At 56.5% G+C, this 15,871-nt stretch overlaps 1 protein-coding gene across 1 annotated transcript; it reads left to right on the top strand.

Moving 5' to 3' along the window:
* The first annotated feature begins 2,070 nt into the window (after nt 1-2,070).
* On the top strand, nt 2,071-12,251 carry USHBP1 (USH1 protein network component harmonin binding protein 1). The gene is made up of 12 exons (XM_042928837.1): nt 2,071-2,746; nt 2,838-2,986; nt 3,202-3,640; nt 7,443-7,568; nt 7,740-7,876; nt 8,043-8,183; nt 8,438-8,611; nt 9,309-9,558; nt 10,105-10,326; nt 11,288-11,394; nt 11,595-11,717; nt 11,993-12,251. The coding sequence occupies exons 1-12, from the start codon at nt 2,693-2,695 to the stop codon at nt 12,180-12,182; spliced, it is 2,112 nt and encodes a 703-aa protein (XP_042784771.1). The 5' UTR covers nt 2,071-2,692; the 3' UTR covers nt 12,183-12,251.
* Nucleotides 12,252-15,871: the final 3,620 nt, after the last annotated feature.

The following is a 15,871-nucleotide window of genomic DNA, read 5'->3' as shown; positions in this document are numbered from 1 at the left end:
GTGAAGTGGGGCTTTCAATAGAGTCGGCTCACAGGGAGGGAGAAAGCCACTTGCAATGTGATAAACTGAACACAGGTGACTTGGGCGGGATTTAGAAGACGAGGTGGGGCTGATTGGTGATTTGTGGAGCTGACCTAGCCCTCAATGAGGGGCGGGTTTTTGCGGACCGAGGTGGGCGTGGCCCAGGCGCCAGGCCCTTCCCAGTTACTTAATTCTGTTCCTTATTCTACAGACCTTTGAGCCCAAACTATTTCAAACCACCCTTTCTTCTTCATGCGCACTCCTCCTCTTACCCCCATAACCATTTTTTTAAAAAAGATTGTCATTTGCTTTTCTTTGTACTTTTTAAGATGTTTATTCATTTATTTTGAGAGAGAGAGAGAGAGAGAGGGAGAGAGGGAGAGAGAGAGGGAGAATCCCAAGGAGTCTCTGCAGTGTCAGAGCAGAGCTGAAAGTGGGGCTCCATCTCATGAACCGTAAGATCATGACCTGAGCCGAAATCAAGTTGGATGCTTAACCAGCTGAGCCACCCAGGCACCCCACCCCCACACAATTTAAAACCCACTTTGAAGGGGGGGGGGTGCCTGGGTGGCTTAGTCCGTTAAGCGTCCAACTTCGGCTCAGGTCATATCTCAGTTTGTGGGTTCCAGCCCCGTGTTGGGCTCTGTGCTGACAGCTCAGAGCTTGGAGCCTGCTTCATATTCTGTCTCTCTCGGCCCCTCACCCACTTGTGCTCTTTCAAGTGTGTTTCACTCTCTCTCTCAAAAATAAATAAAACATTAAAAAATTAAAAGGAAAAACACGCTTTGAGGAGCACCTGGGTGGGCCAGTTGGTTAGGGGTCAGACTTTTTTTTTTTTCCTAAGCGTCAGACTCTTGATTTCAGCTCAGATCATGATCTCATGGTTTGTGAGTTCTTTGAGCCCGGCGTGGAACTCCTCACTGACAGTGCAGAGCCTGCTTGGGATTCTCTCTCTCTCCCTCTCTCTCTGCTCCTCCCCCGCTTGCACTCTCTTTCTGAAAATAAATAAACAAACCTAAAAAAAAAAAAAACCCACGAGTATCAGTTTCTGTGTGTGTGTGTGTGTGTGTGTGTGTGTGTGTGTGTGTGTAAAAGGGTCAGTTAAACCTGCCCTCATAAGCCAGGCTCCGGGGATTGACATCCAGGAGGAGCTATGTAAGCTGAGTCTTCAAGAATGGAGAACTTGCCAGAAAAACAAGAGAATGAAAGGCATTCCGGAAAGAAGGAAGCACCTTCACAAAGATCCGGAGGCTTGCAAGAACTTTGGAGTGGCAGAGCCTTTAAACAGGTTAATATGGCTGGAGCAGAGGCTAAGAGCACAGATTTCAATGTGCCTGGGTGCCCCCAAGGAAGGGTGTTTCAGGCAGAGATTACAGCATAACCAAAGGTCCTGGGGTATAAGGATTGTGAACCTTCAACTGTTTACAGAGGAGAGGGGGTCATCGTGGCTAAAGCATGGAGTATACAAGGGTGCAGGCAGCAGGCATAATTGTTAAGGGCCTCGAAAGCCAGGTAGAAGAGCTTGAAATATTTCCCAAGGGCAATGGGGAGTCATGGATGGTGTGTGAGCAGAGGAGGTGAACAATGAGGTCTCTGTCTCTGGGACCTGGGTAGGGAAGGGAGTGGAGGGGTGGCTGGAGAGTCCAGGGAGGGAGCTGGGCTGGCATCCAGGTAGGAGGGGAGAGGCTTGGGCTCTTATTATGGATGGAGATGAGGAGGGCCTTTAGAGATGGATGCAGGGAAAATGGGCAGGATGTAGGGACTATCTGGGCTCTGAGGAATCCAACATTTACACAGGAGAAACGGCAGCTGGCAGAGAAAGCAGAGATGGGAAGGCCAGGGAGGTAGGGAACAAGTGGAAATATTACAATTCAGTTCCTGGATGATGCTTGACCATGTGCAAATTGCTTGTTAAAATTTCCACGGCATTGTAGAAAAATGCTATAATTACTGCCCCCCCCCCTCCCCACACACATTTTACAGATAAGAAAACTGAGGCTCAGAGGTGGAGGAGACTCGAGATCAGAGGCTGAGGTGAGGAGTAACTGACACCTCAGGAGCCGGACACGTGTCCCCAGCTGATGGGACTGGAGGAAGCTGATGCCCTTGAGGAGGAAACAGCACAATAACAAGTCACATGACCAGGGGAGGGGGCTTCCTGTTTCCTGGCCCCTCCCGAGCCAGCCTTGGCCAGCCCAGGTCTCAGCAGGCAGTGGTCAGAGCTACCCCAAGAATGTCCAGGGATTTGGCCTGCTGACCAAGGGGCTCCCAGAGGCACAGAGGACTAGAATTTGAGCAGGCTGAGGGGACCCAATCCCAAGATTGGGGCCTCTGGCTCAAAAGAGCCCTGGGGAGGAGAAGTGACTCTTGAAGTTGTTAAGCCAGGCCCAGACTGGGGAGCACAGAGGGAGTGAAAGATAAAGGAGGCAGAGGAGAAGAGGAGGTCAGAACAATTTTTTGAGATAGTGAGCTGCCTGTCAAGGGAGGCATTCAAATGCACCAAATCAACATTGATAACCCAAGATCCCTTCCAAAGGGAGGAAATCAATGCCCATTTCACAGAGGAAGAAATTAAGGCTACCCAGGACAGCCAGGACAAGAGCTGAGATCAGGCGGTGGTTTCAGGGGGAGAGGAAGAAGTTAGATCCAGAGGACTGACTTCTGGACAGCAATGAGTTCCCGGGCCGCACGACCCCGAAGCCGGCGAGGGAGGCACGCTCCACCTGTAAGTGTTCCCCTCCCTGCCACACCCGGTTCTTTGGGGCCACTCATAGCCCTGCCTGGCTTCAGAGCTTGGTCCCGTGGGTCATTTTCAGGGGGAGCTGGATCCTGTGGCAGAGAGTTCAGAGGAGGCCGAGGCAGCCGGCGGGAGTTCTGAGCCGGGGCCTGTGCCATCTCAGGAGAGCTGCAAGCCAGAGCTGCTGGGGCCAGAGGCAGAAGCCAGGGGTCAGGGCTTGGGGGGCAGGTAAGGCCCACTTGGTCTGTGCTCCCCACTCTAGCTCTGGTACAATTTCCCTACCCCTAGGTCTGCCTGTGTTCCTCCCTTGCTCACACACATGCCGTAGCTTCCCATTGTCCTCATCAGCCCAACTTGCGAGGCCCTGGATAATACAGCCCCTGTGAGTTAGCCACCCCAGATGACCCCATTTCCGGAATCTTCCTTGTCTCACCTGACCACAGGCCCGCCAAAGAGGCTGAAGAGAACTCTAACAGAGGACCGGCCCCATCTCTCAAGGGACCCCATGGGCCTGCAGAGGAAGGCCACCAGGCCACAGATGTAGCCCCACGGCCCGGGGAGCTGGTCCCCCCCAGGCCTGGAGCCTCTGATGTGTTTCAGATTCTCCAGCATGCCCTGAGCTCGCTGGAGGCTGCTGCTGCGGCCTGGCACCGCCGACCCCCAAGCTGTCCTGGGCCTGTGGAGGCAGAGGACAGAAGTGAGGCAGGACCAAAGCCCTGCCTGGAGGAGGAGGGGGCAGGGGCTTGCCAGAGGGAGGCAGCCCGCCTGGCAGAGAGGAATGCCTGGCTGCGATTGGCCCTGGGCAGCCGAGAAGAGGAGCTGATTCGCGTGCAGGCCTCCGTGCAGGCCATCCAGGCTGAAAAGGAGACGTTGCAGAGGGAGGTGAGTGGGGGAGCTCTGCTTCCCAGAGCTCTCTGTCTAAGGGGGGTGGGGGGTGCGCCTGGCATAGGCAACGTTCAATCATTAGCTCCTTAGAAAAACTTTTATGGAGGGGCTTCTGGGTGGTTCAGTCGGTTAAGTGACCAACTTCAGCTCAGGTCATGAACTCACAGGTTCATGAGTTCGAGCCCCGCACCGGGTTCTCTGCTGTCGGCACAGAGCCTGCTTCGGATCCTCTGTCTCTCTCTGTCTCTCTCTCTCTCTCTGCACCTCCCCCGCTCGTGCGCACGCATGCTCCCTCTCAAAAATAAATACCCATTTAGGGGTGCCGGTGAGTTCGAGCCCCGCTTTTTTAAAATTAAGAATTAAAATAAAACGAAATAAACTTAAAAAAAGAAAAAAAGAAAAACTTTCGTAGAGCATTGACTGCTGGCCCTGAGTAAATAAAACTCCCTTGCCTTCTTAGTTCAGGTGGTCAGAGATACCCCCTGAGCAGGTGACACTTGAATGAGGAGGTAAGGGGAGGAGCCATGCAAGGATCTGGGGAAAGAGCATGCCAGGCAGAGCAGGAACCCCCTCCCTGGGGCAGGAGTGTGATTCAAGGAAATGTGAGGAGGGGCACCTGGGTGGCTCAGTGGGTTGGGCGTCCGACTTCAGCTCAGGTCATGATCTCACCATAGGTGGGTTTGAGCCCCGCGTGGGGCCCTTGTGCTGACAGCTCAGAGCCCGGAGCCTGCTTGGGATTCTGGGTCTCCCTCTCTCTCTGCCCCTCCCCCGCTCATGCTCTGTCTCTCTCGGTCTCAAAAATAAATAAAACATTAAAAAAATTAAAAAAAAAAAAAAAGGAACTGTGAAGAGGCCAAGGGGAGGGCAGGCTGGTGATGGGGGCAGATTTACAGGGTGTTGGGGATGCTGGGAGTTGAGCTTTTGCTCTCTGAGCCCGCGGGGATCTTGGAGGATTTTTCTGAGCAAAAAGGGGCGGGACCTGATGGTGCGTTCACAGGCGCCCTCTGGCGGCCACGGGGGGAACAGCCTGTGGGAGGGGCGAGGGCGGACTCCTGGAGATCCAGGAGGCACTGGTCCAGACACCAGATGGTGGAAATTGTGGAGGCGGCCCGAAGTGGGCAGATACTGGGTGGTGTGGAAGGTGTTGCTGGCAGGTTTGGGTCTGAAAGCTAGAGAAGGGTTGAGGACAAGTCCTGGTTTGGGAGCCCGCGGGGCTGGAGACGAGAAATGGGGATGCTGCAGGAGGGGCAGGTGTGGTGGGAGGGGGACCAGAAGCTGTTTGGGTCCTAACCAGCACCAGGCACCCATGAGCCACCCATGTGGGGCCATCAAAGAGACAGTTCTGTGTCTGAGTCCGGGGCTCGGGGGAGATGTCAGAGTAGGAGAAACACATCTGGGCCTCTTTAGCATGTGGATGCAATCTAAAGCCATGTGGCTGAAAGAGATCGTGGGAAACAGGTCCTCAAGTCGGGCAGGACCCGGTGGCAAGATGTGGGACTGCCAGAGCCCAGCCTGAGGGGTGGGGCCCACTTCCTGGCTGGGAAAGAAAATCCCCCCTCCACATTCCTCTCCCCACCCCCACCACCTCTGGCAGCCACCCCTCTGATCTCTGGATCAGTGAGTTTGATGTTCCGTCTTCTTTTGTTTGCGATTTCACATAGAAGTGAGGTCATAAAGTATTTGCCTTTCTCTGTCTGACTTATTTCATTTAGCATAATGCCCTCAAGGTCCATCCATGTTGTTGCAAATAGCAAGATTTCCTTCTTCTTCTTCTTCTTCTTCTTCTTCTTCTTCTTCTTCTTCTTCTTCTTTTAAGATTTTATTTTTAGGGCCACCTGGGTGGCTCAGTCAGTTGAGCGTCCCATTCTTGATTTCAGCTCAGGTCATGATCCTGGGGTCTTGGGATCATGCTCAGCATGGAGCCTGCTTAAGACTTTCTCTCTCCCTCCCTCTGCCCCTCTTCCCTGTTTGTTTGCTCTCTTAAAAAAAGGGGAGGGATGGGGCGCCTGGGTGGTTCAGTCGGTTGGGCGGCCGACTTCCGCTCGGGTCATGATCTCGCGGTCTGTGAGTTCGAGCCCTGCGTCGGGCTCTGTGCTGACAGCTCAGAGCCTGGAGCCTGTTTCGGATTCTGTGTCTCCCTCTCTCTGACCCTCCCCCGTTCATGCTCTGTCTCTCTCATCTCAAAAATAAATAAACGTTAAAAAAATTTTTTTTTTTTTTTAAAAAGGGGGGGGGGCACCTGAGTGGCTCAGTCGGTTAAGCGACTTCGGCTCAGGTCATGGTCTCGCGGTTCATGAGTTCGAGCCCTGCATCGGGCTCTGTGCTGACAGCTCAGAGCCTGGAGCCTGCCTCGGATTCTGTGTCTCCCTCTCTGCCCCTGCCATGCTCATGCTCTGTTTCTCTCTGTCTCAAAAATAAATAAACATTAAAAAAATTTTTTTTTTAAAAAGGAGGGGAACCTGGGTAGCTCAGTTGGTTAAGCATCCGACTTCGGCTCAGGTCATGGTCTCATAGTTCATGGGTTCGAGCCCTGCATCCGGTTCTGTGCTGACAGCTCAGAGCCTGGAGCCTGGTTCGGATTCTGTGTGTGTGTCTCTCTCTCTCTCCCTGCCCCTTCCCAACTCTCTCTCTCTCAAAAATCAACATTAAAAAATGTATATTTTTTTTAAAAAGGGTTTTATTTTTACATAATATCTTTACCCAACGTGGAGCTCAAACTCACCACCCTGAGACCAAGAGTCACAGGCTCCACCGACTGAGTCAGCCAGACACCCCTCCTTCTTTTTATTTTTTTTATTTTTTTTAATTTTTTTTTAAAGTTTTTTTTTTTTTAATTTTGTTTTTTTTTTAAACGTTTATTTATTTTTGAGACAGAGAGAGACACAGCATGAACGGGGGAGGGGCAGAGAGAGAGGGAGACACAGAATCGGAAGCAAGCTCCAGGCTCTGAGCCATCAGCCCAGAGCCCGACGCGGGGCTCGAACTCTCGGACCGCGAGATCGTGACCTGAGCTGAAGTCGGACGCTTAACCGACTGAGCCACCCAGGCGCCCCACCCCTCCTTCTTTTTTAAGGCCAAATACTATTCCACTGTTTATACACCAGCTCTTTAGCCATTCATCTGCTAATGATCGCCTGGGCTGCAGTGAACATAGGGGCACAGATATCTTTTCCAGTTACTTTTTTCATTTTCTTCACACAAATACCCAGAAGTGGAATAGCTAATCATGTGATAGTTCTATCCTTAATTCTTTTCTTTTCTTTTTTTTTTTTTTTTTAATGTTTATTTATTTTTGAAAGAGAGCGCACGCACGGGGACATGTGAGCGAAGGAGGGGCAGAGAGAGAAGGAAACACAGAATCTGAAGCAGGCTCCAGGCTCTGTACTGATGGCTCAGAGCCCGACATGGGGGTTGAACTCACCAGCCGTGAGATCGTGACCTGAGCTGAGGTTGGATGGTTAACCGACTGAGCCACCCAGGCACCTGTCCCAGGAACACTTCTTAAGGAGGACTGGGCCACAGGGGGTCAGTCCGTTAAGCGCCCAACTCTTGACTTTGGCTCAGGTCATGACCTCGTGGTTGGTGAGATTGAACCCCACGTTGGGCTCTGTGTTGGCAGTGCAGTGCCTGCTTAGAATTCTCTGTCTCTCTTCCTCTCTTTCTGACTCTCCCATGCACGAATGTGCTCGCTCTCTCTCTCACAAAATAAATAAACTTAAAAAAAGGGGGGGGGGGGCTGCTGGGAGGTTGGAGTCTCCAGGCCTAACCTACTGCATACTCCTTTCCCACCCACCCCCAGGTCCAGGAGCTCCAGGATTCCCTGATGAAGCTGGAGCCCTTTCCACTTCCCTCCCGTGGCCAAGCAGGTGGCTCGGGCAGTGGCTCCAGCAGTTCTGGGGTAGATGAAGAGCCCTGGGGGACTCAGGTGAGTGTGGGAAGCTCAAAACCACAATCTTGAGATCTGTGGGATTTGGAGCAGTGAGACTGAAATCCTGGTCATGCAATCCAGTAGCTTCTGGGCTTGCAAAAGGCCTAAATCCGTGATTCTGGGCTCTCAATAACAATCCGGGTGAATCAAGTAACCTCTTTCTGGCAGGACCCCTTCTCCCTGGCTCACCCCCTGCTCCGGCGCCTCCGGAGTGATTCCAGCACTCAGATGTTTGGGCCTCTCCGCACTCAACCCCTCGCCCCCGAGGTGCGCATCATGGAAAGCCAGACGGAACGGCTCCAGGGGTAAGGGCCACCCGTGCTGAGCTCGTAAGGGCACCGCTTCCTTCCCAGCTGGCCTGTAAGCCCCAGTATGGAGCTGGAATGGAGTGGGGAGGAGGATGGCAGTCAGTTGGGTCCTGGCTGCCCTGCGGGGCCTCTCACGTCCCCCCTTCCCTAACTTCGGAGGCAGGAGCATCGAGAAGCTCAAGTGTTTCAACCATCTGCTGTCAGCCGTGCTGCAGGGGTACAAGGGCCGGTGTGAAGGCCTCAGCATGCAGCTGGGCCAGCGGGAGGCTGAAGCCACAGCACTGCGTCTGGCCTTGCAGTACAGGTCAGTGCATCCCACCCATGGTATCACTGGTGTGGAAGGGAATGGGCACGCTCAGGAGGAACCCCCATCCCAGAGACAGTCAGGGCCCTTGCAGGAAAGCACTTTCCCACTTAGTCCTAGGGTGCTGAAGGAGTTTACATGCTCCCAGGGGCGGGGGCTGGGGGACGAAGTGAAGGATCCAGGAGCAAGTGGGGACGTCACCCACGCAAGATGGAGCCAGGTGTCCCAGAGCACTCAGAATCAGTGTCTCACAGTGAGCACTGTGAGGAGGCGTATGGAGTCCTGCTCACTCTCCGGGAGGCAGATTCGGGAGCAAGAGAGGAAGCCCCTATGAGGGACCTGGAGGTGGCTGAGAAGGAGGCTCAGAGGCTGCTGGCACACGAGGAGGCTGCCATGGATGGAGGGACACCACGGAATCCACAGCCAAGGTACCCCTGGGAACCTTGAGAACTGGGAGGGCCAGTGAGTGGGGTTCTTATTAGAGAATGGGCCTCCCACAGCTGGCTTCGTGTTGGGGTTTGGCCTGGCCGTGCCCAGCAAAGTTGGTGTAGGGGCTCTCTGTGGTTGGTTGGCCTGAGGCCCGGGTAGAGCTGGCTGGTGGCTACTCAAGAAAGTTGGCATGGGTGGTTGACAGCCGCTGGGATTGGTATGGGACCCACCAGGGATGGCTTGATGATGGATGACGGTGCCTACTGATTAGAACTGGCATGATGGTGTTTAATGGGGTTGGCTTGATGCTGGTACGCGTGGGGCTTAGCATGACGTTGCCAAATAGAGTCGGCCAGCTGAGCAATGGTACCCATTGTGTTGGCGTGATGGCATCCATCATGTTGGCATAAGTGATAGGGCCTCTTGAGTTGGTGTGGTGGCTTCCACTACGATGGCATGAGCAACAGTAATCATTGACACGATGGTGTTCACTACCTTGTCTTGATGAATAATGGTGCCCATTGGGGTTTATATTATGGTGTCCGTCATATTGGTATAACAGCACTCACCACAGATGGCATAGAACCCATCACGGTCCATAAGACGGAAGAAGGCAAAGCCCACCAGGGTTGGCATGAAGTTAGCACAACTATGGCCACACGTGTTGACATTAGACCCCTCTTCGGTTTCCTGTAGCCCCGAGGGCAGCAGTGTGGATCGGCCCACACCACAGGAGCTGGCTACCCAGCTCTGGGGCTATGTCCAGCGTCTCCAGGAGCGCCGTGCTCTGGTGAAGATTCCCCCAGAGCCTGGCCCAACCTTGGCACCCATGCCCACCGTGCCCCATGCGGAGGCCATGGTGCAGGCCATTCTGGGGACCCAGCCTGGCCCAGTCCTACCCCGGTTGGAGAAGATGCAGATCCAGCGGGACCTGGCAGCCACACGGGTACACATGGGCAGCGGGCACCGTGTCGGTCTTTTCTGGTGGGACAAAGCCCTTTGCTGAGGCTTAGAGGGAGGATTGGGGGACCAAGTAGCAAAGGAGAGTTCTACCTGGCTGGGGGCAGACTTCCTGGAGGGAAGGGAATCGGAGCCTGGGATTTTGAGGGATGAATAGGACTTTGTCTTCTGGAATTCAGTTTCTCAGAAGATTCTGAATGTAGCTTTCCCAAATTTCCTTCCTATGGAAAGGAGATGGTGGCAGGGGGACATAGTCTGAGGTTTATACCCTGGCATGAAAGATCTGAGGTTCTAGAGTTGGAGAAACTCCAGACCCTCCCTGAGATGCCACTTGACCTCGTCTAAGATATTTGTGCTCTCTGAACGACGATTTCTATAGCTGTCATTTTTAGGAGATGATAGTTCCCACCATACAAGATCATGGTGAGGGTTTGAGTTCTTGCCTGACCAGTCCTCACTGGGTGCCTCCTGGGCCTTCAGTTTCCCCAGATCCCAGAGGCCCAAATTCTCTGCCCACTTCTTGTTCTCTCAGGAGACTCTGGCAGAACTGATGCTGCGGCTACAGTTGATGAGGCGGGAGAAGCGGGGTCTGGAGCTGAAGGAGGCTGCCCTCCGGGCCCAGGGCCCAGCCCATGTGCTCCTGCTAGAGCAGCTGCGGTGGGAACAGGCACAGCTCCGGACCGGTGGGGCCAACAGTAGTGGTGGGGACAGCAGTGGAGGCGGGAGCAGTGGAGACGAAGAGGAGTCGTCTCAGGTGAGTGGCCCTTCCTGGACCTGGTGGGGATAGCCATACACTGCTGGCTATGTGGCCCTGGTCAATCCCAGACTCCTCTGAGCCTTGGCTTGCATTTCTGCACAAAGAAATGTGTTGAAAGGTTAGAGCGCATGTCAAAGTTTAGGGGAGCCTGGCTGGCTCAGTCGGTTAAGCGTCCAACTTCAGCTCAGGTCATGATCTCACGGTGCATGGGTTCAAGCCCTACATCGGGCTCTGTGCTGACAGCTCAGAACCTGGAGCCTGCTTCCGATTCTGTGTCTCCCTCTGTCTCTGCTGCTTCCCTCTCTGCTCACGCTCCATCTCTCTCTTAAAAATAAATAAACATTAAAAAAAAATGCACGTCAAAGTTCCTACCTGTACTTTGGGTTTTTGTTTTGTTTTCTCTGAAGGTCTGGAGCCCAATAAGCCCCAAGGCGTTTAGCGTCTTCCACTCAAACCTGTACCTCCTGCTTCCCACCCCCAGGGTTATTCATACTCTGGCGGCATCGCCCCTCCAACAGCCCCAGCCTGCGCTTCGTGTCTTCTTAAATTTTTGGCTCTAGCTTCCACCCTGAGGACTTCCCTTTTGCCCCTTCCTATCTAATCATGTCTGTCCTCTGCTTAAAGCCTTCAGCAGCTTATAGAACCCTCCTTTGGATCACCTCTGCTACCTCCAAGCCTTTGTAGGTGCTGTGCCCCCGCCAGGAACACTGGTCATCTCCCTCTTTGTCTAATTAAGCCCATGATCTCTTGCAGGTCTGTGCTCAGATATCACCTGCCTCCAGATGAGATTCCCCGTTAGGGAGTCGTTTTGTCCTCATTAGGGTTTCTCATCAGACTGGGGGCTTCGTGAGGGCAGGGGCTGTGGCTGCCACAGCCTGGGTGACTTCAACGTCCGGCTTGGGCTGAACACACGCTCCACCTGAGCCAATGTCACTTTCCTCCCTTCTGCCTCCCACAGGGCCCTCCGGCTGTTCTTGGTGGCAGCAGGGGCATTGATGGAGGCCAGGTGGGCAAAGCGCAGGGCCCGGAGATTCTAGCCCAGGAACTAGCAGCGTCACTTCACCGGTGTGTGTCTCGGTCCCGGGCTGGGACGGATGGGTTGGGCGGGTCTATGTGAGAATCCCCGGGGGCACTGTGTGCCGCAGAGGGCCGGGCATCCATCTGCGTACAGGTGTGTTCACCTGGGAATACAGGTGGGTAGGTGGAGGGAAGGAAGACTGGATTGGCTGTGGCCATGAGCTCCTCTCTCCTCACCCCTGCACCAGGGCCCTGAGCCTGCGGGAGCAGCTGCAGTCTCTGCGGGAGGAACTGGAACAGGTGGCTCAGAAGGGGCGAGCCAGACGTGCTCAGAGTGCCGAGCTGAACAACGATTTATGCAAGGCTCACAGGTGGGTCTCCCTTCCCTGTACTCCCCCCCACTCCCCGCCCCGTGACCTCAGAAGTGTCCCTGGCTCTCTCTGGCCTGCAGCCTTCCCCTGTAAGGTAGGTGGCAGGTCCAATCCATCCCGTGCCTCCCCCGACACCGTGTTTGCCGGCCCCTTTCTGAACGGGACCCCAGGAAAACTCAGGCTCGGAGAGCTCCCGTCTGGTGCTGGGAACACATAGCTCCTGATTTGGTGGGAGGGGGGGCTGTTTCCTGGCTCAGCCTACTCATCCCCTCCAGTGCCCTGGTCCTGGCCTTCCGAGGTGCCCACCGGAAGCAGGAAGAGCAACGGAGGAAGCTGGAACAGCAGGTGGCACTAATGGAGGTTCGACAGGCAGAGGAACTGGAAATGCTAGAAGGCACCGTAAGGGCGCTGGGGAGGCCCAGACCGTCTCGTCCACCTCCCCGGCTGGGAGAGACCTTTCTGTAGGCCCCATTCTGGCTGTGTCTGGGGTGTACCAGACAATTAGGGCAGGCCACATCATAAACTGTCCTGGAGTGATACCGTATCATGTGTGACCTTGAATGTCGGGACCTGTTGGGTGGGATGGGACACTTGGGCGTCTGGAACCTGATGGAGGGGTGGCTGGGCATTTGGGAAGGGCTCCAGATCTTTGGCCTGGCACCCCGTGGCATGTGAATGTGATATGTCAGCGGGATCATGCCAGAGGTCATGACAAACCTAGGGCTGGCTCAAGGATTCAGGGGTCAGTGAGGCTGCATTGCCAGAACTGAAATGCCAACCCTCAGCTGCCTCCAGAAGCCCTGGGAGGGGTTCACGGGGAGATGCTGGGTTTGGCCTGGCAGATGCTCCCAAGAGGAAAATGCCCACATCTCTGAAGGAAGACTGAGGGCCTATCGGTTCAGGGTGTAGAAAATTTGCTGGGAGAGTAATCGCTCCCAAAGGTGGAGGAGGAATCAGAGGGCTTTGGAACTTGTATTCAAAGAATACGGAGCTCAGTAAGATAAAGGGCTTTGGGGTTGGGGGCACAGCAAAGGCAAAAAAACCTGTAAGTGGTCACTCAGGGACAAGGACTAACTAAGAGGGCACACAAGGGTGGGCAGGGAGGCACATCTCGCCCTTCAGGGACTGGAAGGCCCCTGGCCTGGCTAAATGCCAGCTTTCACCTGCCGGCGATGGGAGCTGTTAGTGTCAGGTTAATGGCAGGCAGCTAATTAGCATGTCGTTTGCATAGGCCACACCTCCTGGAGAGGGGGCTGAGGTGAGACCCGCCAGCCAGATTACTGGCCAGCTATTCCCCTCCTGGGTAAAGGCTGAAACCCAAGCCGCGGATTGGAAAGGTTTTCATCCCCAGCCTGGTGGTGGTGATTCCCAGCCCACACCTGTGCAGGTGTGTATGGTGACTGCCTTTCCCAAGGGAGGGCAAGGTGGGCCCGGGACCGACTTCAGGCCCGTCAGGGGCCTGGACTCAACCCGGACTTCCTGACGCACAACTCCTCAGGGATCACTGGGGCTGGTGACCTTCGGACCGTGCAGTCTCTCTGAAGGACACCCAGCTTTGAAGAAAGCAGGGAAACTGAGGAGGGCAAGGTCCTGAGGAGGGTCAGAGGAGCCGACCTTATCCCCTTTTGTCTGTGGCCAAGAATGCAAGAGTGACTTCAAGCCCCGCAGTCCCACCAGTTTGCCCGCGGTAGGGGGAGGGCGCAAAGGGAGGCAAGGTCACCTGTTGAAGGGTGGGGAATGAGTTCGCGCTGTTGGAGGGGTCTGGGGCTGGTTCTCAGGCCGCCGGGAGCCGGGTCTGGCCGTTCCCACGGGTGCCCCCTCGGCAGATGGGCCCTGGCCTCTTTGTCCGCGGTCCGCAGCCGCCGCAAGGTCAAATGTCACCGCGGGGCCGCGGGCAGGGGTCAAGGGGGCGGGGCCGGACTTCGACCCACCCCCAGGAGGGCCCCAGGGGTTCAGGGGCCCTGGCGCTACTAGGGAGGGCCCAGGCGGCCGCCAAGGGGTTGGACCAACGGGAGGTTCTAGGATCTGCAGCGGATATTTCCCTAGTCTCCAAAACGGTCCCAGACGGCCACTTCTGAGCCTCACCTCCCCCGGACTCTTGTCCCTCAAACCCCAGGTCCCTGCCCCCTGCCCTCTCCAGCCCCTCTTCTGAGTCCCTTCCCGGGACCTTCTCTCCCTTCCGAGACGTAACCCCTCCAACTAAGAATCCTGGAAAGCCCGGAGCAGGGACCTAGGACCCCTGCCCTCACCCCAAAAAACCAGCCAGCATCTCCACGTTCCCAGGCAGCCCAGAAACAAATGGTCCGCTCCAACCATCCAGACCCTCTCCTCCAGCAGGGGCTTACAAGGGCAGAGAATTCCACTCTAGTCGGTCCCACGGAAAGTCCTTGCTCATGTCTAACTCCAGTCCTTCTTGCTTCCTGTACTTGCTAAAACCTCCTCTAGCTCGCACCCAGCCAGATTCTCCCTGGGAGGTCCAGAGGCCCGGGGCTGGGTGTGTGGTGCCTGGCTTTTACAGAACCTTGGTATCCTCTTAAATGTTGCATGATGTCCAAGCTCTCCCCAACCCCCCACCCAAGGTGTCCCCTCAGATGTAATCTGGAGAAGGGGATACCCTTTCCCATGGCCCTTTCCAGCGAGGGGAGGGGAGAGGGCAGAGGGCAGTTCTTCTGCCCCGCAGCCCTCAGAGGCCCAGCCACGTGCCCTGGTGTCTAGCTCTGGGCCCAGGGCCCAGGGCCCAGGGCCCAGGGCAGGGCAGAAGATAAGGCCTACAACTGGACCTGCGGGACTCCAAGGTGAAAGGTCACCGTAGGAAGGGCTTTTCCAGCTGGTTAAATGTTAACAGGCCCAGAGCTAGAGGCTCAGGCTTCCCCAGCCCAGGGCTGCCTGGGCAGGAGTTGGGGTGGGGGCACGACAAAGAAAGGGTGCTTAATAAATGTTGGTAGGCCCAACGGGTCGGGGGGGGGGGCGGTGGGGTGGGGAGAGGAAGCCAGGGATGGGTGGGGGGAGTCTGTAAGCCAGCCGCAACTGAGAGGCTCCAGGGAGCCTGGAAGAGACATCTGCAGTCCAGCCGGTGGCCTGGCCAAGCCCTTTATGTGAAGCACAGAAAAGGAAATTAAAGAGGAAAAGGGGCAGGCCGCAGTAGGGATGGTGGGCATTCCTGCTGCCTCCTGCCTCCCGCCTAGCTGGGCGGGTGGGTGCCCTGCCCCCAGAGGCCTAAAATTCTGGAGGGGGCCCCTGACCTCGCGTCCCCGCAGGCCGCAGACCACAACATCCCTTGGCCCTGGAGATTCCCAGCACCAGGTGTTAGCTCAAGCTGAGAAAGGGTGGGGTGGGGGTCGGACGCGGCGACTTTCTGGAAGAGGAAGCAAACACAATCCATCAAGCAACTGTGCAAAGAAATGCCCCAGGGTGTGTGTGTGTGTGTGTGTGTGTGTGTGTGTGTGTGTGTGTGCTGCGCAGGGGCGTGCCCCCCGGGTGCAATTGGCCCCCCATTATTGCTTCTGCGGGGAATGGAGGGGTAAGGTTCTGAGGGGCTCCTCGAGGGCGGTTGAGCGACGCATCGTCCAAGGCCGGAGGTGGAGGGGAGGGCTTTGGAGAGACATCTTGGCGAGGCTGCGGAAGGGCAGAGGGCAGCGGCGGCCCAGGCTCCTGCCGCGGCCCGGCAGGGGTTAAGGCTGGAGTCGGGCGAGGGCGGGGGTAGGGGGAGAAGGAGGGGGGGAGGGTCAGGCCGAGCGGCCCCGTGCTCCGCCCTCGCCCCTCCCGCCTGCCCGGGCGCCGGGCGCCGAGCGAGGCCACCCATGCCCTTATAAGGGTGGCCGTCGCCGGGGCAACGAGCGCCCGCCCCCAGCCCGCGGCGCGCGCCCCTGCCCCCGCCCCCGCCCCCCGCCCGCCCCGCGAATGGAACGTTGTGTGTCAAACCGGCCGCAGCGCGAGGCCGGCGCGCGGGGTCGGCGGCGGCGGCGAGAGCGAGGCTCGGGCCCAGGCGCAGGCCCAGGCCGGGCAGGCGCGGCCGCAGAGGGGGCGGCAGCTCGGGAAGCGCCGGACCGCAGCCTTGCAGGCCCCGAGCGGCCGCCTGGGGACTCGGGGAGGCCAGGGGGCGCGGCGACCGGCCCCGGCGCGCGCCTGCCGCCCCTCCCCCGCGCAGCGGGCGG

This window comes from Panthera leo, chromosome A2 (assembly GCF_018350215.1).
Source record: "Panthera leo isolate Ple1 chromosome A2, P.leo_Ple1_pat1.1, whole genome shotgun sequence".
Lineage (NCBI taxonomy): Eukaryota > Metazoa > Chordata > Mammalia > Carnivora > Felidae > Panthera > Panthera leo.
Note: the sequence above shows the minus strand (reverse complement) of the source record. Positions and strands in the feature narration are given on the sequence as shown.